This window comes from Pelobates fuscus, chromosome 6 (assembly GCF_036172605.1).
Source record: "Pelobates fuscus isolate aPelFus1 chromosome 6, aPelFus1.pri, whole genome shotgun sequence".
In the NCBI taxonomy this organism is placed as follows: Eukaryota; Metazoa; Chordata; class Amphibia; order Anura; family Pelobatidae; genus Pelobates; species Pelobates fuscus.
Window position 1 is genome coordinate 135,900,474 of NC_086322.1, and position 25,468 is coordinate 135,925,941.

At 39.6% G+C, this 25,468-nt stretch overlaps 1 protein-coding gene across 11 annotated transcripts in view; it reads left to right on the top strand.

Moving 5' to 3' along the window:
• CAMK2D (calcium/calmodulin dependent protein kinase II delta) overlaps positions 1 to 25,468 on the top strand; it is a 253,131-nt gene that overhangs the window by 177,373 nt on the left and 50,290 nt on the right. For all 11 annotated transcript variants that reach the window (XM_063458274.1, XM_063458277.1, XM_063458280.1 and 8 more), the window contains exons 7-12: positions 6,147 to 6,249; positions 8,821 to 8,904; positions 21,752 to 21,846; positions 21,995 to 22,117; positions 23,171 to 23,254; positions 24,957 to 24,999. In XM_063458274.1, coding sequence (XP_063314344.1) covers positions 6,147 to 6,249; positions 8,821 to 8,904; positions 21,752 to 21,846; positions 21,995 to 22,117; positions 23,171 to 23,254; positions 24,957 to 24,999 — 532 coding nt within the window. The remainder of the gene's footprint in view (positions 1 to 6,146; positions 6,250 to 8,820; positions 8,905 to 21,751; positions 21,847 to 21,994; positions 22,118 to 23,170; positions 23,255 to 24,956; positions 25,000 to 25,468) is intronic.

Consider the following 25,468-nt stretch of genomic DNA (forward strand, 5'->3'; position numbering starts at 1 on the left):
TCCCTCTAACTGATAACTGTTGAATAATCTATCTTCAGGTTCAGGTAATATATACAAATAAATTTTACAGCAAATACAGTTTTTCTTTTTTTTTTAGTAATATTATAGAGTTGCACTTCTGCTTGAAAGAATGATGTCATATACAACTTAATTGCATGATTTTGCTATTACATGACGAAATGTCATGATTTTATTAAAGACACGGAGGCGAGTATTGCATATCCCTTTCTTTACTGTCCACCAATAGCAGCAAAGGATATAAACAGAATGAAAAAACAATGAACATACAGTGACATAGGCCCCTCCCTGCACAGGTCCCAGTATAATAGGCAGCACTTCCCTTCCATTTCCCTCTTTCTGAAGATGCGACACTATACACAGAGTCCAAAACAGGAACAGCAATACAGTCCAGAGATAAACGAAAATGTAAAACTTCAATCCAAGAGGATGATATAACATCAATTAACATGGAAGCACAACTTGATGACTGCCAACCAAACAGTATTCGCAGGGAGAGATCGTCACATGCCGAAGCCAGACATTCCACCGGAGTAGATGAGGCTGTGAAAACATAAAGAACAGGAACCCAAGGGTTAAATCGGTACTTGAGACTGGCATCCAGGCCAGACGGAGCAAGGCCCCACCAATATCTGCAGAGAAGCAACCAAAGAGACCAAAATTGACATAGTTACAAAGTCAAATCCCCTCCAACACAGATCCCACTTACCGTACCAATCAAGCGATATGTGTCACCTTTAAATAGAAATAAACTGGGGGGGAAAAACAAACCAGTCATAACCTGAGTAGTATAAATGGGTGGGACAATACTCGCCTCCGTGTCTTTAATAAAATCATGACTTTTCATCATGTAATAGCAAAATCATGCAATTTTATGACAAGACACGGAGGCTCATATTGCAAGTTTAAAGCTGATCGACTACCACTGCGAACGTATGAGGAACTGGTCTGAAGTCGAATTCCCGACGTTGTGTAGTCCTGGCAGGTATTCCGCCTGAACCACCAGGTCCCTGGCTAAGCAAAAATCCCAAGTCTTTTGCCAATCTGGCCAGGAGCGCAGATTGAGTACCGCCCAAGTGGTTGACATACCTGACCGCTGACATATTGTCCATGCGGAGGCGGATGCATGTATAGGCTTGGTCCCTCGCGAAGCTGCAGATCACGAAGGAGCCTGCCAAGAGCTCCAATGCGTTGATGTGGAGTCGGGATTTGGATTCCGTCCAGCGACCCCCTGTCGCCACACCCTCGCAATGAGTCCCCCAGCCATGGAGGCTCGCATCTGAGTCGATGGTGAACTCCGGCATGGAGCCGAAGATTGCCCTGCCGTTCCAAGCAGATAGGTTGAGGATCCACCCTCGCAATTAGTCTTTTGTCTCCTTGTCCAGCGATACCAGGTCCGTGTCGGACCTCAGGTGAGCTATTTTCAAGCGTTGCATCGCCCGGTAATGTAGCGGACCCGGGAACACTGCCTGAATAGAGGCTGCTAGGAGGCCGATGAGGCGCGCCAGTTGCCTCAGGGTTAGTTGAGGTTGTGTGAGAGCCCTGCGGAGCTCCTTGCGTATTGAACGAGTCTTGGACCCCGGAAGGCTCAAAGTGGCCGCCTCCGTATCCACTAGGAATCCCAAGAATTCCATACGAGTGGCGGGGTTCAGGCACGACTTTTCCTGGTTGATAATGAAACCCAGGCAGGAGTGCAGGTTTATTGCCAGCTGCAGGTGTGTCAGGAGTATGTCGCGATCCTGGGCCATGAGCAGGATGTCGTCTAGGTATATGATTAGACGAATGCCTCAACTGCGTAGCCAGGCCATAGCTGGGTGCAGCAGTTTTGTGAAGCACCAAGGTGCTGATGATAGGCCAAAGGGCAGGCATGTGAAACGCCAAGTCCCTGTCCGCCAGTGGAAATGCATGAGATCTCGGGATGCTTCGGCTATAGGCACGGTGAGATATGCATCCTTGAGATCCAGCTTTACCAACCAGTTTCCCTGAAGGAGTAGATCTCTCAACAGATGGATACCCTCCATCTTGAAATGGCGGTATTTGACCATAGCATTGAGTGGGCGTAGGTTTATTACCGGGCGCATTTGGCCGCCCTTCTTTTCCACCAGGAAGATATTGCTTACGACTCCCGTGGAGTCCGAAGGTGCCCTTTCTATCGCCCTCTTGGTGAGGAGCGAGGATAGCTCTTTGTCGATCGACCTGCGATCCCGGAGGGAAAAGCAGATCGGTCGAGGAGATGGGATGGTTACAGGGTTCCCTACGAGGTCTATGTGGAACCCTCGAATAGTGTTTAGAACCCAGGGGTTGGAGGTGATCTGTGCCCAGGCTGGGAAAAAATGTTGGAGTCTAACCCCTACATAAACATGTGAAGAAACATGAGGTATGAGTAAACTCACCATAGGGTCTTCTGGAGCCGGTGTTACCACGGAAACCTCTGGATCGCCACAGGCGTCCACGTGATGGGAAGAATGAGGAGCGGGTATTTGTCTCCTGGAAGTTGGAGCGGTGTTAAGAGACTCGTCCCGAGCCACGGGACTGACAGTAGGACCGGCCGGACAGACGGCTCCTGGATCTGCCGGCCCTGGTGGAGACCCGTCCCTGAAAGACCCGCCTCATGGAGGTTTGGGCCTTGTCAAGGGCCATAAATGCCCCCACAAAGCGGCCTAGGTCTTTAATGAAGGAATCGCCAAATAACAATCCTCGGGCGTCCTTCCCAGCCCCTGTTAGGGCAAGGTTGGCCAGTTTAGGCTCAATTTTAAACAAAATGGCTTTACGCCGTTCAATAGAGAGGGGGGTGTTTATGCTCCCAGCGATACAAATAGCCCTTTGGACCCAACCACGGAGGTCTTCTGGGTCAACCATATGGTTTCCAGCTCTGGCATCTTCCTCCAGTTCGAAAAGTTTTGCCAGTGGGCCAAATATGTCTAAATGTTTATCCTGGCATGCCTTCAGGGCAGAGTCTAGGCCCTTACGTGGGTTCCAGCCCAATTTGGTTAGGAACTGGGTCATCTTTGGATCGACTTCAGGGGTAGCACAGACCTTATTAGGCACCGTAGGCCTTGAGCACTCTGTCCTCAATTTGTTCCGTGCCACTTTACTGAGCGGGCGCCGTACCCAAATTTCTAGGTACTTGGCTACATGGTCCGCTGGGAGCCACTCCGCCGACCTCAGATGGTGAAGCTCATCCAGGTCCAAGAGAGGTTCACCCAACGGATCCAAGAGGGTGGACCCCGCGGTAGCTGGGTGAAGCACCCCCGTGTCACCTCCGGACGTCACTGCCTGAGCAGAGGGAAGGAGGTCAAGGCCAATCTCAGCAGAGTTAACAACCGAGTCGTTATCCGACTCAACCATAGCCTCCTCACCTGACCCGATTTCTGAGTCGTAGTCACTCTCAGGTTGTGCCCTAGCACATTTCCAGAGCCGCGCCCGTTCTGCCTGGCGCGGAAAGGCTCTCTTGCGTGGGTGGGACACGCTTTCTGGGGCGACCGTAGGTACGCCAGTTGTAATAGTTCTGGAGGCAGAGGGGTGTTTGGATTTATGGGTCGCCTTCTTAGGTGCGCCCTCAGACAGGTCCATAGAGGGACGCGGAAGAGGCGTCGTGGAACCTGACCTATGCGCGTCCAAAGGACGTGGCAGGAGGGCTTGGGAGATGTAGAGGACATGAACCCCATGGCTGCCATAATGGCCTCTGTCATCGAGCGTTGTAGCGCCAAGAATTGGTCCCCTTCAGGTTGGGTGGGCCTATCTGCCATAGTGGATGGCGTGTCATATATGACGGGGGTCTCTCCCAAAGGCAAAGGGGCATCAATTACCTCAGAGGGTGGTGAACTGGAAGGCATCCTGGGTTTGGGCATATTGGATGCAGTTCAATATTCTTATCAGTGATATACAGAGTAGTAAGGGTTAGTCACCCAAACTATAGGGAAAAGAATGACAGGGATCTCACCAGGGTCCAGACCAGAGACACACAGACACACACGAGGCAGTAGGAGAGACAGGAAGTCGGAAAATGGCCACCGCGAGTCTCGCGAGGTTCGCAGCAAAACCAGTGAATTCATAAATGGAGAAAAACATCGGACGTGCGGTCAAAGAGGCGAACTCGTATGAAGGAAAACAGGCGAATAGTAAACCACACTAATAAATTAGTCGAACGCGGCAAATAGGTGAATTTGCTATATGCCGGTGAAACTAACGAATGGTCTGGATTCGTGAATTTAGCTGGACGGCATGATACGTGCATAAACAGCCGAACGGAACTGAGAAAAGTAGCGCAAAATGGCACCAGAGGACAGGGAGAGGAGAGATGGCGAGAAAAATAAATAAGAGGTCGGAGCAAACACAGAAAAAGTTAAACTGAGTGCAAGATAGACATTTCACACAGAAGGTCTAGAACCCTGGGAGACAACAACATGTATATACAGACATGTAATAAACAGAGATAGATAAACTGAGGAAAAAAAGATTCCTAATATAATCAAAATAATAATAATACAGAATCAATCAATAAGGAAAATAACAGAATAACAAATGACCACAAATAGCAGAAAAAACAACCATAACTGACATAATAAACAAGTAATCAATGAGAGAAAAAATGTGAGCTGTTACTTATCTTTGGAGCAGCAAAGAAAGAGGGAAATGGAAGGGAAGTGCTGCCTATTATACTGGGACCTGTGCAGGGAGGGGCCTATGTCACTGTATGTTCATTGTTTTTTCATTCTGTTTATATCCTTTGCTGCGATTGGTGGACAGTAAAGAAAGGGATATGCAATATGAGCCTCCGTGTCTTGTCATAAAATTAATAATTAATGCAGATCTAGTTTCTGGCCTTTTGTGAAAATGCAAGACCATATTTTGTTTCTTTATGAGAATTGGTTTTATTTACTTTTAATATAGAAATGCTTAAATTATACTGTACACCTTAACTAAATCCATCACATTTTAGTCAACTAAAATCTTATATTTATTTGACTAAAACTAACCTAATTTAGGATACTAAAATATGACTAAACTAAATGTAATTTGAGTCAAAAAACTATGACTAAAACTAAATCCAAACTTGCTTATAAAATTAACTGTTTATCTAATTTGGAAAACAAAAATCTTATCTAAGTTACCCAGTCAAGGATCAATAACAAGCTATGCATGTAATGAACGATATGCCCAACCTCTAGGTTTAGGTGTAGAATGAATAAATAATGTAATGACCATTGTACTGTACATAGAAATTGAGATAAATTAATCCTCTATATTTGGTTTCTGTAAATATGGATATATTTGTTAACCAAATGTGATGTTAAGTAAATGATGTATAGTATCTTCTTCATGATAGTATCTTCTTTACAATGTCCTTTATATATTGTTTACCAAAGTCGGACCATGCCCAGAGAAAGAATAGTACATATTACTTATTTGTTCCAAGATAAGGTCATGATACAGCATGTCCAAAAAGTGTAAAAATCTGTAAAGTATTACATTTTGCATATTTATTGGGAGATTTATCAAGGCAAAACGCTAATGGATCAGTCACCATGGAAACCAGTAGAGTTCCATTCAACATTTAGCGGTTTGATTCAAAGTAGCAAATGTTTTACATTGATAAAGCTCCCTATTAGCTTAATAATGCAAACGTCATACTTGTTATAAGCGTTTCCTGGGGGTTTATTTATTTTTAATAATATTTGAGTGTCATTCTAAATGAAAAAGAACATTATAAGCAATTGGTCTGCGCTTTTCTAAATATGCATCAATGATATAAAGCGTATGTCCGTTATTTTCCTTGGTAAAAGAAAAATGAACCAAAAAAAGCTAATTTAAAAGTACACACTAATTCAAGTTAGTTTCTTGCGACACAAGTCCTGTCCCTCCAGGCGGGGTGGCACCTGATCCTTTCCCAACAAATATACAAACTGTATAAGACCATCATTTTTTTTTCTTCTTCGCTTTTTTTTCTGCATATGATTCAGTTGTCAATAGATTTTTACTTAAATGGTGTCATCAGTTGATTTGCATCAACATTTGTTTTCCTATAAAGATATGTACAATTCTTTATTATATGGTAATAAAATTATTTTATCTTTGTTAAATAAATCTAATCTGAATATTTTTTTATTTTTCTAAAACAAATTAAGCCTGAAAACTTGCTGTTAGCTAGCAAGTCAAAGGGTGCTGCGGTGAAACTAGCAGATTTTGGCTTAGCGATTGAAGTTCAAGGGGATCAGCAGGCATGGTTTGGTAAGCAAAGCTCCTTTGTAATATTTAATGTTTAAAGTTTTTAAAATCTTTATTTCTATGTGCAAAATAATGTATCTATTTTACCAATGTTGTCTTTTTGATTACATGGTGAGACCTCACTTGGATTATTGTACGCAGTACTGGAGACCGTATCTCCAGAATGATATTGATACTTTGGAGAGAGTTCAGAGAAGGGCTACTAAACTGGTTCATAGATTGCAGGATAAAACTTACCAGGAAAGGTCAACATGTATAGCTTGGAGGAAAGACGAGACAGGGGTGATATGATAGTAACATTTAAATACACAAAGAGAATCAACACAGTAAAGGAGGAGACTATATCTAAAAGTAGAAAAAGTACCACAGCAAGAGGACATATTCTTAAATTAAAGGGGCAAAGGTTTAAAAATAATATAAGGAAGTATTACTTTACTGAGAGGGTAGTGGATGCATGGAATAGCCTTCCAGCTGAAGTGGTAGAGGTTAACACTGTGAGGGAGTTTAAGCATGCGTGGGATATGCATAAGGTTATACTAGATTTAAGATAAGTCCAGGGACTAATTAAAAGTATTTCGAAAATTGGGCAGACTAGATGGGCCGACTGGTTCTTATCTGCCGTCACATTCTATGTTTTTATGGCATACTAATGTTATTTTACAGTTACAATTTTGCCATGGTGAATGCAAAAATGATAACATTTATTTAAAAGAAACATTTTTAAATTGTTACAGTGACCTGGACACATGCTACTTATATTAGATACAAGTTAAAATGTAGTTGTCAAATTATGTAATCGTCAAACGACTGCATAATTAGCATAATAACTTTTTAAAATACATTAATAACCATGAGGGATAAAAGAAAAGTAGTATTGTAACAGACTTTATTTAATGATGTGTGAAAGTTAGTGTTGTATGAGAGAAACATTCGAGAAGGATGTCACTGCAGTTTAGGTCACATGACGGGGGGGGGCAACATAATTCGGGGCTGATAAAAAAAAAAAAGTGTAGAAATTGTATTTAGGGCATAAAGAGAGTGGAGGGAGGTGAATAAAGAAAAAAAAAATCAAGAGCATCTTAAAGATTGAACGGGATCCCAAGTCATAGGACTAATGTTGTAGATCTGCTTGACATATAGACTAAGAAAATTTAAAGTGGAAGGAGCAAGTTTGTTTTGAAGTCTGATATAAGTCTAAGGTTGTTGCTCAAGTGACACAGAAGAAAAGTATCTGTACTTGTGTGTGCTCCATATTTATACCTGGAGGTTTTATTCATTATACCTTTGAGGTTTTTCTCAAAAAAAATATGCTCACTCGTGTAATTTATGGGCGGAGAATACAATATGCATACGGACTTATTTGATTCCTGGAAATAAAAATAATCACGGATTGGCTTTTACCCATGAGTGAATAGCCTCTGGTCCTGGGGCTTTGTTTACAATAAAGTTATTTAATTGATTTAGCACTTTGTTCTGTGTCATCCAATCCTATTTGCTATAGGTTTTGTTTGCTTGTAGCCAAGATTGTCATAGCTAACAACTATATGTACTTAATTGCTATATACTGAAAAAAAATATTTAAAATTTGTACATTTTCCTTATACCCATGTATTAACACACTGTTTCTGAGTTTGGTCAACCAACACTTTCACTCTTGAGTTTTTTTGGTTTTTAAGTTACTTTAAAAAAAACAAAAAACATTTTTTTTTGTGGATGATCTTACTCTCTTTGGCTATCTGTTTTTGAGTTTCTAATATAGTCCATCGAGTTGCCCTTTTGCAAGTTTGGTGGCATCTTTATGTTTTATTTATGATGCCTCTGATGTACCTGAATTAAATGCTGAAATGCCCTTTTCTGTTTCTTGGCACAGCAATAATGGTATTATTTATATGACTGGATAGACAATTATAGCTGTGTCTATTACTAGTTATACTTATTAAAATGTTGGCAAAATTGACCATTGTGAGACTTGCATTGTTCAAGCTCTACCGTTCCACCTACATTTTGACCTGCTTAAATATTTTGCAAAGAACCTAGCACACCCTTAGGGACAGCCCTGACTGCATCTAATATTACATTGTAAGTAGCTTGCATTATCCCTCCTTTATTAACATTCCATTTTGTAACTGAGGCATATTTAAAATGGTATGCGAATCACGCTGAGTTTGAATTTATAATGCAACCAGAATCATTTGCTAGACGTGGGCGAGATGGTCTTCATGTCAGATACAGCTTGAATTAGCATAAAATGAATCTGCTATTGTTTCTGCCAAGAGCATCAATTTGTCCCTTTTTCAGAGCTAAAATATAACACCATTTTACACTTTTCACTGTTGGGTAGACTCTGAAATATTGAAAGGAATACAAAGGCTGCAGATATCTGCAAATGTTTCTTGGGACAATGGAAAACCAAACTAATTTGTACATCCCCCAATTCGGTTTCCATCATGTTCCCCCCACAATATTTCCATAATTATTTATCATTATTATTATTTCTGTGCATTTGACTTTTATCTGCATACCTTGAACTGTTGATAATGACATTTATTTAATTTTTTTTAATTAATCATTCAGGTTTTGCTGGCACCCCTGGATATCTTTCTCCAGAAGTATTACGAAAGGATCCTTATGGAAAACCGGTGGACATGTGGGCTTGTGGTAAGCATTAATTCCAAATATTTAGCGTTCTTTGTAAGAGTTTTCTCTTGAGGCACAGCCAACCTCCAACACACACATGCTAAATTGGATAAATCTTGGCGATTATGTGAAAAAGGCAAAGAAAACGTTATCCAAAACTGAATTAAACTGTAGAACACATATAAACAGGGGAATTTCAAGGCCAATAGTTTTAAGATGAATCTGACTTCCTCCATGTGGTAAACACATAGATAAAAGTCATAGTTCAGTGGAAACAGTGTTGCAAATGTGACCAGACTAGGAGCTGTATCCCAGACAAAGGACTCAAATATTTTGTGTTTATTTTATGTGGTTAGAGCAGGGGTTCCTAATTAATTTTTCCTGTGTAACCCTTTGACATACTGTATCATCAACATCGTGGAACCCCTCCCCCCTCCCCCCCCCCAACCCGGAAAAGAAAAAAAAGTAAATTGCACCATTTTTTGTATGTGTCGGTGTGTGTCAAGGTGTGTATATCTGTGCTTGTATGTACCAGTGTGTGTATGTGTATATCTGACACACAGATACACACTGGCACATAGATACACACACTTTGACACACTGTGTGTGTGTGTATGTATGTATCTATCTGTGTGTCAAGGTGTGTGTATCTGTGTTTGTATGTGTCTGTGTATCAAGGTGTGTGTCTGTGTTTGTGTGTGCCAGTGTGTATGAATCTGACGCACAGATACACACACACTGGCAGATAGTGGCACACAGATACACACACTGACACAAATACACACACCTTGACACACAGTGTGTATCTGTGTGTGTATGTATCTGTGTATCTATGTTTCAAAGTGTGTGTATCTGTGTTTGTATGTGCCGGTGTTTATATGCGCCAGTGTGTGTATCTCTGTGTCAGTGTGTATCTGTGTGTGTATATGTATCTGACACACAGATAAACACACACACACTGGCACACTGATACACACCTTGACACACACACTCAGATACACACTGACACACACATCTTGAGTCACAAATACACACACACTCAGATACACACAGTGACATATACACACACTTGCACCCACAGATACACAGGCACATACAAACACACTGGCACATACACACACACTTATATACACACAGTGACACATACACAAACCTTGACACACAGATACACACACTGACACACTTAGACACACATACTCTTTGACACACACACATACACTCTCACTGACAAACACACATGCTCTTTTACAGACACACATACAAACACATATACACTCTCACTGACAAACACATACACTCTTACACTCTCACTGACAAACACACATATACTCTTTGACAGACACACAAACACATAAAAACTCCCTAACAGACACACATACATTTTTTTTTACAGTTTACTACACCCAGCCCCTTACCTGTAGGAGTGCTGGCATGGAGTCTCTGTGGTCCAGTGGGGCTGCTGGGATGGCTGGCGAGTGGTCCCTGGGGTCCAGTGGGGACGCTGAGCGGCTGGTGTGTGGGCAGCAAGGGAGCAATGATCTCCCTGCTCAGCTCTCTTGCGCGCCGCTTAGTGATGCCGGAGTGATGTCATGTTCCAGCTCCAGCATCACTTCTGTGCACATGAGCGAGCAGGGAGATCATTTCTCCCTCGCCCCCCGCAGTCATTTTATTTTTTAAACTTTTGGCGGAACCCCAATTGGCGGTCCAGTTTCCGCAGAACACCAATTGGGAAACGCTGGGTTAGAGTAAGCATGTGATCATCAAGTAACCAGGAACATTGGAGAGGAACATATATCAATTCTGGTACCTGTGTTGTTAAAATCTTCCACACCGTTCTTCCAGAGGGTTGTAAATATTTAACATAAGGGAGAAAGTGGATGAGAGAGTACTTGAAAGGGGGAACATTAACCCCTTAAGGATGGAGGCATATGTCCAAGGTCTGAACCAAAACCAAACCGAAAATTTGCACTATAGGTTTGTTCAATTGTAACTTGAGGGTTACTCTTTAAGTGCTCCCATATACCTTATATACTGTTTTAAAAGGCAGTAAAGGCTTCATTTTAATAACCTATAGGTTTACCTAACACGACATTAAAGGGACACTATAGTCACCAGAACAACTACAGCTTATTGTATTTGTTGTGAGTATAGTCAGTCCCTTTAGGCTTTTTTTGCAGTGTATAGTCACTCCCTTTAGTCTTTACCGAGAAAATGCAGTGTTTACATTACAGCCTAGGGATACCTCCACTGGCCACTCCTCAGATGGCTACTAGTGGTGCTTCCTGGGGCAGTGCTACAGAGTGTGACTGACATTCAGTGTCTCCACCCTCTGCATGGAGACACTGGACTTGCATTCAATACAATACATCTCTATGAGGAGATGCTGATTGGCCAGGGCTGTGTTTGGCTTGTGCTGGCTCTGCCTCTGATCTGCCTCCTTGACAAGCTCAACCAATCCAGTGATTTTCTTTGAGAAAGTATTGTGATTGGCTTTGATCAAGACTTCTGGTGTCAGCCAAGCAGGTAGATCAGGGACCAAGCCAGCAGCAGCAGACTGGAGTAGAAGGTGGGGGGGGGGGGGGGGGGGATTGGAGCTAAAGGGTCAGCCATACATGTTTGTGCTCCTGACCCTATGGTGTTCCTTTAAATGTGATTACATTTTAAATAATTACGGGGGGAAATGTTTTCACATTTTTCTTTTAATAATGTTTACACATTCAGTGCAGTTAAACACAAAAGCGCAAAATAAAATCATGTATACGTCCTAGTTATTGAATATCTCCCATGTCTAGGATGTAAACACATTTTTGGTTGTCAATGCCAACCCTATGCCTGCACTAACTCTAACTATAAACCTGCCCTAACCTTATGCCTAACCCTAAAACAGCATTAACCCTAGCCCAGCTCTATCCCTTACCTTAACCCTATACTATTATCATTACTGGGCAGATAGGTTTCCTAGTTAAAACAGTAGAAAGCAACATGCTACTGCTATTTACTGGCTGCTTTGAGAATTACAGGGATATCGTAATATCCATGACCTATTACAAAGTGTCATGATTTATTTAACAAAAATAAACCCAAAATGGAGAAAGTCATGTGTGAAAAATGAAGTACACCTTATGATTCAATAGCTTGTAGAACCTCCTTTTGCAGCAATATCCTAAAGTAATGGTTTTCTCTATGACTTTATCAGTCTCTCGCATTATTGTGGAGGAATTTTGGCCGACTCTACAATGTTGCTTCAGTTCATTGAGGTTTGCTGGCATTTGTTTATGCACAGCTCTCTACTTTTTCCAATTGTACTGTCATGAACGTTAACATTTAACATGCTAATTGAGGCCTGTAGAGTACATATAACTCTTGGGTTTTATTGCAATTTCTCTGAGCATTGCATGGTCTTAATTTGCTGGGACGTCCACTCCTGGCGAAACGGTCTTGAATGTTTTCTACTTTTTAATAATATTTCTCACAGTTGAATAATGAACTTTAAATTGTTTGGAAATTGCCTAATAACCATTCCCAGTTGGATGGGCAGTAGCAATTGCTTTATTCCTGGTATCTTGTCTCATTGGTATTGTGTTAACACACACCTGAATGCTCCACACAAGCTGTCTGCTACTCAGCCTCTATGAAAGCAGTAAGGGTGTACTTAGTTTTTTTACACGTAGCTTCTCCATTTTGGCTTTATTTTTGTAAAATAAATCATGACGCAGTTTAACATCTGAGGTTGTGTTTACCTAATTTTAAGAACTGCTAAGGAACAGATGGTTTATGTCCTATGTAAAACCATAGAATTCAAAGATGGTGTACTTTCTTTTTCCCATGACTGTATATACCCTCTCTGCTCTAATTATTATTATTAGAACTCTCTGTTCAGAAATGCAGCACACTTAATAAAAGGGAGAATCTCCCGAACACTTATGTTACAAAGTTCTGTTAGTTCAATTAAAAAATAAATAAATAAAAAATAATTAATAAAAAACAATAAAAATATATAAGTAAATATATATTATTTATATATATATATATATTATTCATAAGTCCTCCAAGTCCTCCAACACAGCCACCTTTTTACACAGATTACGATGTAAACGTTTGAAATAGCAACCACTAACACAGATGAATAAAAATAAAATCAGTTGTAAGAGAGAAATAACTACAACTGGATGCAACATTACATAAAAAAAAATGTGTAGCAGTATTACTGTATCCCAAAACAGATTCCCACCATGAGGTCTGACCATCTTGTTTAACAGCAGCAGAGACCTGTTTAAGAATCCCTTGTTTATGTGTGACAGTAATTTGAGCTTGGTGCGAAACACTCTTTAATGAATTAAGCAATGTCGTAATTGATGTTGAGTCAGTTAACCATTTTTTCATCTCAGAACCCATACCTAGGGGCAAATCTGACATGGAAAAATCAACAATACGTTCCCATGATAAATCCAAACTTACCGTATATACTCGAGTATAAGACGACCCGAATATAAGACGAGGCCCCTAATTTTATCCCAAAAAACTGGGAAAACTTATTGACTCGAGTATAAGACTAGGGTGGGAAATGCAGCAGCTACTGGTAAATTTCTAAATAAAATTAGATCCTAAAAAAAATATATTAATTGAATATTTATTTACAGTGCGTATGTGTGTGTGTGTATGAGTGCAGCGTGTGTGTATGAGTGCAGCGTGTGTGTATGAGTGCAGCGTGTGTGTATGAGTGCAGTGTGTGTATGAGTGCAGTGTGTGTATGAGTGCAGTGTGTGTGTGCATGAATGCAGTGTGTGTGTGTATGAATGCAGTGTGTGAATGCAGTGTGTGCAGGGCCGGTGCAAGGATATTTGCCGCCGTAGGCAAAAAAAATTTTGCCGCCCCCTCCCCCCCCCCCCATATGTCCTGACTTCCCCTCCTCCTCCCTCAGTGGTCCTTACCTCCCCACCCCCGTGTTCCTTCACCCCCCCCCAGTGGTCCTGACTCACCCCTCCCCTAGTGGTCCTTACCCTCCCCTCCCCTAGTGGTCCTTATCCCACCCCCTCCCTCTCATAGTGGTCCTTATCCCACCCCCTCCCTCCCATAGTGGTCCTTATACCCCCCTCCCTCCCATAGTGGTCCTTATACCCCCCTCCCTCCCATAGTGGTCCTTATACCCCCCTCCCTCCCATAGTGGTCCTTATACCCCCCCTCCCTCCCATAGTGGTCCTTATACCCCCCTCCCTCCCATAGTGGTCCTTATACCCCCCTCCCTCCCATAGTGGTCCTTATACCCCCCCCCCCCCTCCCATAGTGGTCCTTATACCCCTTTTTTTGTTATTATTAATTTTTTTTTTATTCTTATTATTTTTTTATTATTTCTTCTTATTTTATTTATATATTTTATTTTTCGTCCCCCCTCCCTGCTTGATATATGGCAGGGAGGGGGGCTCTCCTTCCCTGGTGGTCCAGTGGCATTGGCAGTTCAGTGGGGGGAGAGGGGGGCTGGCAGAGCTGTAACTTACCTTTCCTGCAGCTCCTGTCAGCTCTCTCCTCCTCTGCGCCGTCCGGTCAGCTCTTCTGTCAGCTTACACTGTAAGTCTCGCGAGAGCCGCGGCTCTCGCGAGACTTACACTGGGAGCTGACCGAGGTGCTGACCGGACGGCGCAGAGGAGGAGAGAGCTGACAGGAGCTGCAGGAAAGGTAAGTTACAGCTCTGCCAGCCCCCCTCTCCCCCCGGTCTGTATTATGGCAATGCAAATTGCCATAATACAGACCTTGACTCGAGTATAAGCCGAGTTGGGGTTTTTCAGCCCAAAAAATGGGCTGAAAAACTCGGCTTATACTCGAGTATATACGGTATGTTAGTAAGTTGAGGCATAGTGAAGTTCCATACTGAAGAAGCAATGTAAGACACAGGAATGGAATTACACCACGTGCCAGGCAATAAGTGAGTGCTGAGAAGGGATTCGTCCATTGTTTTAAAAATAATTTGATCAGGCTGAAATAAGTGAAAACAAACACGATCTAACCCCAAGTAGTAGACAGGATTTGTAACATTAAATTGACCATGAAAACTGCATTCATCCTGATTAACCCAACATGTTTCAGTAGTAGTTTTATATTGGGATGGAGAACATATATAAGAATTAGCATTCGAGTGACACAAAGAAATGTCTACAAGGGTCCAGTTGGAACTATCCGTACCCTGGGCTACCCATTGATGTGAAAGTTCAGGCAACAATAATGAACCATTAGATGGTAGGCCAATTGTAGCTAAACGATAAATAATAGCATCTTTGCCTGCCCATGGTATTAATGTATGAATGACACATGTTTCAAGTGAGCAGTCAGATAGAAGAACTTCCCACCACAAAAGATGAGTCATTGCAAAGTCAGTCACAGATTTTGAAGCAGCAAGACTCAACGAAGCAGGCCATCTACCAGACCATAAACTTTGCAACTGAAGTTTAAGATCGGCAGACAGATCAGCCTGAACCTGTGAACATAGCATTGCCCATGCAGTAGCATGAGTAACATTGTAAACTGAGTCGACCAGAGTGTGAAACTTATCAGAAATAATCTCAGCTGTATCTACCATAACATGAGTTTGATGCTGTTGAAGCTTAACAATATTAGTATTAATACCATATTGGGTATCCAGACCTGTAGAAGTATGAGAGGCTAAAGAAGCAAGTTTATATCTTAGAATTTCTGAATTAATTTGTGCAGCTGATCCCACGACACTACCATATGTACCTAACCCAGTAGCTATAATATCTCGTCTAGGGCAATGGTGTGATCGAAGTGATACATTATATAACATGCTTTCATGAAACCACCACTGAAAAGCTCTTTCCTGTACTGATACGAATGGCGTACAATTGGAATATTGTGTGGAAACCAACCATTTATTTAATTGTAAGTGCCAGGTAACCAAACGATATGAAACGTCATATGCTACTTGTGTAGCAGAGTCTAAACGAACTTGAATAGGGTCACCTTCCTTAAATGGAGGTGTGGTAGATTCTGGTATAGGAGTAGAGGGAGATACAGAAGCTATAGGAGTAGAAGGTTGAGCTATTTCATCAATTCTAACTATAAACTGTGGAATACCATTGTCTGTACATTGCCATTCACCTACAGAATCAGAGGGGTTGGAAGTATCAACCAAAATAGTCGCAGGCATTGCAACCGAAGTAGAATCCTGGACTTCTGGACTTCCACAGGTATTAAGATTATCCATGTTAGCCATAGGGCGGCGGTTAGAATTATGAAAAATGCCAGAAGTAGTAGATTGCAAATCAATACTGCATATCAAACAAATATTTTTATCAAGATGCGGAAGTGCACCATATTCTGGAATCAGAAGATGGGTTTTATTAATAAACCATAGCTGAGCATAGTCAAATTTTGGAACACTTGCAATAAAAAGTGCAACAAATTGTGGGGATGCAGAACTATGAGAAATATGATATATGGGACGGTTAGATTTAACACTATTACGCTGAAAGTTAGACAATAAGGAAAAGATAAGGTCAATGCTGGTAGTAGGGTGTGAGACTAAATATATAGGTTTAAAAGGAGCAAGCACTTCAGAAGAAGTGACAAGACGCTTCTGCAGATTATGATTATCTGGATGCCAAATGTTAGTAAAGGTATAGAGCAAACAAATCACTGTAACGCATCCCATCAAGCAACATGTCCAAGATGCCATAGTCTAATTTGTAGGTTATGAAAACCAATAAAATAATTAGTTATGATCAAACTGTAAGTTACGGACACCAAACTTCAAATATAACATGAAAAATGTGGATAAGGAGATTATTACACAACGTTACTATTTATTATTAGTAAATACATAAAAAGTGTCACACTAGGCTAGGAAAACATGCAACACGTGCAGAAAGTAGTCTAGCCAAAGCTAGTTTTGTACATCCGGTAGGACTGTTTTTCTTTTTCTTTGTCCATATGAAGATTAGATGTAAAGGCGCCGATCATTCATAATGAACAGTAGAGTCTGGAACAGCCGTTCTAGAGTCTCAGTCCCTTTGTATACTTTCTGAAAGACAAAGTAAATATAGAATAACAAACACAGGGCTTTAAGAGCCCTTAAACAATTTAAGCTGCATTGCATGCTTGTAGACATTTAAACCATCTGATTTTTGAATAAGATAAACTGAGGGTCCCACTTTGTCCACAATAAGACATGGACCTTCCCAGCAATCTTTAGGACATTTCCTAGGGTTTTTCTGTCCTTGTTTAAGCATGCACACAGAATCTCCCACTTGGTATTCAGTGAGGTCAGATTTTTTATCAAAATCACTTTTACTTTTTAAGGCGGACACTGCATCTGTGTGCAGCGCCTGTTATGTTATTTCAGAAATCGGAGAGGGTGTAGAATATCTAACCACTACAACTTGCAAACGGTCAAGCCATGAATTAAAGTCCACATTCCTCATGTCACCGTAACAGATGGTCATAACATGAGAAATGTTACTTGGTACAAGAGTGAAAATTAACTCCCGCACTGCTGGATCCAATTTAAGGTCAGCTTGTATGTCAGAACGTTTTTCTGAAGAAGTAGCCCCATTAGTAAGAGCAGCAAGGAAAACAATTACTCTGTTAGCAGTTTCTGTGATTGACTCATTAGGAAGTGAGATAAAAGCTTTGTTAATCTGGAACGGACTAGACAAATGAAATGGCTTATGGCAACACCGTTCTAACAGCTGAGGAAAAGTTTGTGCAAAACCTTCTATAACAGCTGAACAGGATCCCAGACCTTTTAGAAAAATCTCTATTAATTGTGAATCCGAAGAACCCCAGCGAAGGAGTTTTCCGATCCAATGTGTGAATCTATTGAAATCCTCAATAGTACCCTTATTTATAGGAGCCTGTCCTATCTCAGATAAAACAGCCCTGGCTTCCGTAGCTTTAACAGAAGAAGGAGCTGACATGTGTACATTAACGGGATCAGAAATCACAACATGTCGTTTAGATTTAGCCTCGTTAAGGTCACTTTGCAAATGTTTGTTAGTAGACTTAAGGTCTTGCGTAGTATCATGCAATATGCTAGCAGTTTTTTCCTGTTTTCTAGTAGTAGCCTTAAGTTTGTCATTTACACGTTGTAACTCGTCATTGTCAAGCCGAAAACGTTCAAGGTTAGTTTTAGTCTCAGTTAATAGTCGTGCAGCCTCAGACAACTCTGCTTCTAAGTTTCGTCTCTGCTGGTTTTCTTGCGAAAACGATTGTTTTACATTATGCAAAGTCATTTCCATATCATTATTTTACTTTTTCTATTCTAGCATGATGTGCAGAAATTTCCTTCAATTTGTCATCTGATAACACTTCGTTAGCCTCTAATTGAGGACCACGTGTTATAGGATTACAAGGAACAAGATCAGTTTTAGAGTGTTCAATTGACAATTCTGGATACAAATGTGTATACGTGGGAGGAGCAGTGGGGACAGAAGTTACTTGTGAAGGAAACTCAATATTTTCATTTTTATGCTCCATCCATATTGCATTGTCGTCTTCATTAATTAAAGCAGAAGGAAGATCGACTGACAAGGTGGCAATCTGATACCATTTGTTTTCATGAGCAACAGGGGATTTTTTAAATATAGCACTTCCCCGTGTTTTACCTCCTAGTTTTAAAGAAGGAGAGTGCTTTGTACGCAGGCATTGTAAGGTGTCTACAGCTTGATCAAGAATTATATTTTTGGATTCTAACTTATGAACTTTATCTTGTAAGAATCCAGCAGTGTGAGCTGCATTTTGTGCCTGGGTGCGGTAATCTTCTATTTGTACATGCAGCGTATTAATAAGAGAAGCTTGCAGATTAAAACTAACTTGCAACTGTTCAATCATTTGAAGGGACATTAATAGCATATCTAGTAAAGCTTGCAAACTTCTACCCTTTTTTACTTTGTTATCTTTAAGCTGCATGATTGAGGGTAATACTTGAAAAATGTCCTCTAGAAACAGTGCATCACTTATATTTTCGCCCAACTTAAATGGACCTCCATATTTTTTTATCCAACATTTGATAAATTCTTGAAACACAGAAGGGAAAGAAAACAAAACAGGGGAATCAACGGATCTCTGTTCAGTATTTAAATCAATAGGGTCACTTGAACTAGTTTCAAGATTACCTATCCTATTTGGAAACTTAAAGAAAGACATACTTACAAAACGAGAATCCTCCCGGCAACTGAGTACACCGTGTTCTCCACTGCAAAAGACACGACTAAACCTCCCAAGGACGAGGCCCCCAGAATGTCGGTTTCGGTGATACTTCAATTTTGATAGTTATGGCTCGCTTCAGGTATGATGTGGACCTTTACCGACAAAAGGTCACTCCGGGTCATTCTAAGCTTAGCGTGTCTTTATGCAATCTATAGCTGTATACGGAGTAGACCCTTCCGTTTCCAAATTACTTATAAATACTGTTTTCTTTAACCATTCTAGATGATAATTACCACTAAAATGATTCAGAGTCTGAAGACCCAAAAGGCACTGTAATAATATTGTAATAAATGAAACAATGACTCAAATAAATATAAGATAAAAGTGTATTGAATGAATGTAACAGAATGCAAAAATAGTCAGTAAATAATTAATCTTACCAAATATTAGTGACAGCATATGTCCTTGTGTATGATGCTCTGTGTGCAAGTGAGAATGGAATAATGGTTGAATGACAACATCCTATCCTTTCTCCTTCAGTTAAATAGCCATTTTGTCCTCCATAAAGCAGCCCCCACCTGTGTGATTTTCCCAAAAAGGTTTTCTAACTTGTTACATGATGTAATGTATTGCATATCTAAGTTTGGGATATTCCCTAAATGGCTCGAGCTTGTAGTTAGCTTACGAAGTGTTTTTGTATACATTTAACTGACAGCACATGTGTTTTTGGAATATTCTCTAGAAGGCTCTTGCCTGTAATTAGCTTACGAGTTTTGTATACATTTGACTGACAACACATGTGTTTGTTCTAATTTAATTTTAACCTTTTTAGCTGTTAACCTTGTGGGATGTCATTGAAATGTTAACTTTTTCAAATCTAGGCAAAAGGGCCTGCCATATTTCATACACCTATTTTATACAGCTAAATGTACATTCATATTAGATATATATATGCACCATACCATATATAATACACATATATATTGCAAACTGCACATTAAATAATGATCAATACTCCACAGCTTGTACCTGCCTGTCATGAAGATTTATATACACACAAATTTTTACTTAATAATTTATGTTGGTTATTGCTCAACAGCAACCACCCCTATCTGTTCCAGACAGTCTTCTGAGGTGTCTGTCTGGTGTCTTGCTTTTTAACCACTGGTTTCTTACTTGTGGGCAGTTTGAACTGCGTTGTTGTTTGGGTAACACACTTCGGTAGTGTCCACTTAAAAGGAACACTCTGTTGAACATTTTTTTAATTTTTTTAATTATTTTTTTTTTAAAGTTATTTAATAGATATATCCACAGTGAAAACATGCATGCATTTATTTCTGCCTTTGTTTTTCTTGGGGGTATATATAAAAATAGCTTGCAAAAGCTGAACATCTCTTTTCTGCTGGCATTGCTAGCCCTCCCCCTTTTACCCAGCACTGACACAGACTTTCCATCTGTGCTAGGGAATATTCTATTCACGATGTCCTGAATTAAGTGTGCAGATATCAAATATGAAGTGCACAATTCATTTCCATCTGAGGTTACGTGAGTTTCCTTTACTATTTAATGTAACCCTGACATTTGTGGGTTAGTTGGCTTGGAAACAAGCCCCTCCTGCGGCAATCATATCTATATTTCATACCTATGAAATATTAAACCGAAACGTATTTTTCCACATTTTATTGTTTTAAATAATTAACATCAGTGAACTCACTACAGGCCAAGTGTAGAATTCAGCTCATCTGTGGATCTAGCAAAGTTGATCCTTTATATTTTTCCTTTCCTTTATTCCTGTATTGTCTTGCAGCCTAAAGTGTGCTATTAAAGTGATGTCCCTGGTCTTTCTGAGCAATTAAACTCACTGTCAGAAGTTCCTACCCACCATTTTATGACACAGATCACTTTGATGTGTTCTCAATACTGTTGAAAAGAACCCTTTGTGTTTAACCCTTAAGTAGATACGGTTTTACAGACAAATAATGTATACTAATCTGTAACAGAGCTCCTATACTCTGGCTGCGTACCTCTGTCAGGTGATTCCCACAGACCCCCAATTCCATCTTGGAGGCAGAATAAGCATTCAGGGGGTCTCCATAACATGGACCGATTCTTCCTATAGTCCTTCTTTTCATTTTGGAATGGGCTTCCTTGACAAAACCATAAGGGATTGAATTCAATAGTGACAACGTTCTTTCCAGGAGGTAATTCTGACTCTTGGATACCACAAGTAATGGCATGAATGGGATTATTTATGCTTAATATAATGGATGTTTTATTTGTGAAAGGGGTATGCTGGGAATTTAACAAAATATTGTAGGGTGAGGCAGTTTTGGATTGTCCGCTCCTTATAAACAACAGTGAATTTTTGATTGACTGTGATCATTAACAACGTGCTGGAGAACCAAAAGTCTCAAAAAGATAAAACCTAGTTCCTGTTTTGTATGCTACTTCCAAACCATGTCTAATATCATACTACATAACTAGTCCAATATGGAGAGAAGAATTTGTAAACTTCAATGCTCTATTTAACCTCATAAGGTAATACTTTTTTGTCTTCTGAATATAGATTGGAAAAAACTGTGTTTCTCATGTGCACTCATTTAAAGGATTTCTAAACATTTTCAGTTGTAAATAGGGCCAATAAATTTAATTAAATACTACTCTACTTCACTGTCTAAATAATGGTGGTTTTCTTTTATTATATATTAAGGTGTCATTCTTTATATTCTTCTGGTGGGGTACCCACCTTTCTGGGATGAGGACCAACACAGGCTGTATCAGCAGATTAAAGCTGGTGCTTATGATGTAAGTATACATTTAGTTAGCTTTTCCGTATTTGTTTTAAGAAGTGTGTTTTACTCTTCTGTTCTTTCTGTAATGTAAGGATCACGTGTGGTTTACAGTGTATACCTTTTCCTTATATTTTGTTCTATGAATATTTGTTCTTGTGTAGTTTCCATCACCAGAATGGGATACGGTGACCCCTGAAGCTAAAGACCTCATTAATAAAATGCTCACAATTAATCCAGCCAAACGAATTACCGCTGCAGAAGCACTGAAACATCCATGGATCTGTGTAAGTTACAATTTCTTCAATGGATTGATGTATAAAAAGTAGAATGTATAATATGCTTTATGAAAGGTATATGCTCTTTTTCGTGCTCAACAGTCTATACAAATTATATGGAGTACAACATTACTCTGATATTAAAAGTACACTTTCAACAACATAACTACAGCTCGGTGTCTTAGTTATGATTTTAGAATCCTCACTTTTACAAGTTGTATTTCAATTGGCAACATAGGTACAATCTAGTCACTTGGGCTGTGCATGACCATCATTTGGTTCATGGTAAAGATCTATGAGGTAGGCTATCTGCCTTCCACAATGCAAGCCTTACATCACTATTGCATACTCAATTTATATTACAAACGAAGTGTAGCCAGGAACATGAAGATGTTGCTTGCACGGAGTATGTACAATATGGTTATGAAGAGAGCAACAACATAAATCTCAAATGCCCTGCATATCTAAAATGTCATGTACACAATGAGGTTGCAGGTGGAGCAGCTCTCACAAGTTCCCAATTGCAACTGCAGCACCCTCAACCTATGGTTCAAATTTAGTGAATCTAAGAACTGTATAGGTATCAGGAGCTACAATCTAAATGTCAAATTTGCATAGGTTTCATAGAATTTCTCCTATTTGCTTAATTTCATTAAACTCAACTTGTTAAAGATAAAACTTGCAATGTACACTAAAGAAAGAAAAACAATACAATCCACAGTAGATTTAATTTATTTATACCTTAGGTTATTTACCTTGCCACTACAAAGAACCACTGCTAACTTGCTGTGTATTTCAATAAAAATGTGTTTTGTTTATGTTGTTGTGAAATACAAAAGAATAGTTATATTTAGACATAATCAGTTATTCTACACTGGAATGACCCCTGGTCAGAGGCAATAAATAAATAAATGTATAATTAAATATCTTCACCCATGATTTGTAGTTTAAACTTATAATAATGAAATTACTGTAAAATTGATCATTTGTTAAGTGATTACTATGCCATCTGCAGTTTTCTCTTTATTATTGTGTAATGTGCTCTCATCTTATTCCTTTTAGCAACGCTCCACTGTTGCTTCAATGATGCACAGGCAGGAAACTGTAGACTGCTTGAAGAAATTTAATGCAAGACGAAAGCTGAAGGTAAGCAAAGCCCTTTTTGTATTGGTGACAGATTTGACAAGAGCCTGAGATTGAATGTTGGTTGTAAACATTGATTGCTTAATAACCGGATTATAACTTCTTTGAGGGCAAAAGGGCAGTGACCGTGATCAAAGAAGGGTAGGAACAGAAAAGATCAGTGGTTTGCACCTAACAGAAAGTAGTTTGGTTTGGGGCAGAACTGGCTTGGGGGACTAAGAGGTGAACAGGCTTGCCTCCTGCCTGGATAACATAGAACCAGCAGCCAGTTCTCTTTGTCTGGGCATGCAACCAGTTTTCTACATTGGTCAGAGCTTAGCAGCGAAGTACTAATAATCATTAGCAGTTGTAGTCATGTGCATAAAAAGGTCCCAGTTTTCTCTACTAGCTGTTATCAAAAACATTCTGCCTTGATTGCATTGCAAAAGGTGTTGGGTGGACATTTTGGCTTGTTTTCTTACCAGAGAATTGTGCTAAAATTACCACAGCATTTCACTGTTTAGATTAAAGAGGAGTATTTTTTATTTATTTTTTGATAATCTATTTTGCCCTAAATGTTTCTTGAAGTGGCGCAACAAAGCTTTTTAATTATTTCTCTATTGCTTTATGTAGTATATGACCTGTAGGGCTTTTATAAGATTTGTACAGCAGTGTTGAACTAAACCATAGCAATACATGGCAGAGTGTAAGATTAGTTCCAAATATGACTGCCTCCAACAATGGGAAAAAACATTTCTGTTTAGTTTACAATATCTCTCCGTTGATCTTTTACTCATTGCTGATGAAACCATGGTGAAAGTAGTGTTTATAATGCATCTACCATAACTAAAATGCCCCATATACTATAAAGCCCATCTCAAAAGTCAATTTAGTCAGGTAGGTATGTCAAGTGCATGTGACTGTTCTTTAGGGACTGAGATGATCTTATGACCTCAATAACTCATTGGACTCTAGATGGACAGGTACTAGATGGTCACATATTGAAAAGTGCAGAGAAAACAAGTCTTCCTCTTGAATTCATGCTAAACAGGACACTAGGGGAACTATCTACTCCTTTCTTAAGGCCACAAATTAATCTAATCCGATACTTATAGCATTAAATCAAAAAGAATGCTAAAGAGGGGAGTCTGCACAAACTAGTGCTGCCAAAGTTTTACTCTAAAAGCAGTAAAAGATAGGGTTTGCTACTAAATGTATTTATATAGCTAAACTATATATAGAAGGACAAAGGAAGAATGCACATTGCTTGTTAATAATTTAACACCTTATACAATCAGATTTTAAAAAAGTGGGAGGACAAAGCTTTACAGCAATACAACTCATTGTCAAGTTTATTTAAATTACAGTAAATGTGTGGATAAATATGTAAATAATGTGTTTTCCTTTTTGTAGATTACTAAATAATTGCAAATCTATATCTAGATATTCTTGACTTTGCTCAGGCCCCTTACAATGCCTACAGGCACTTCCCCCAAACCATTAAACTACATATAAACACAAAACTATTGTAACATTAACTTTTTATTTATTTTATTTTACTGCTGTAATGTAATTACCATCCAGTTTTACCCTCTCTCTCCCTCCTCCCCTCCCCCCAGGGATGTAAAATATATTAAATATTGTATCTTTGGTTCTTGGTGAGATATTTAAACTTTTATCTTGTTTATAGAGTTTTTTTTCCTCTAATCACCCTTTTTCATTTAAGGGAGCTATACTGACCACCATGCTAGCAACCAGAAACTTCTCAGGTATGTCCCTTTACAAATCTCAGACTGTCGTTTTCAATTTATCTCTTCTTATTTTAGCATCATTGGGTGATTACATTTTGTCTTTCTGTATTTCAATGCTCTTTATTTATTCCCACCAGTGCACACATCTAAAACAGTAAGTGAAGTCACAGTACTTGGCTAACACTAAACATACACAGATTGGGATTACAAAATGGCCTACACCCATTAGGGAGCCAATATTTTCATCTTGATATGAGATTCCGTTGCTTGTGGAACATTGCTTAAAAGACGTAGCACGTCAACCCCTAAGAACGTTTTGAAGCAAAAGGCGAGATTAGAGATTTCACTTAGTCCATTTGGAAAGTATCTTATTCTATTGTTAAACTGTCTCTACAATGCTAAAATATGTCTGCTGTATAATTAGAGCAAAGTCCTTTGTATTATTGTTTTCAATCATACAATACTTGCAAGGATGCAAAATATAAAT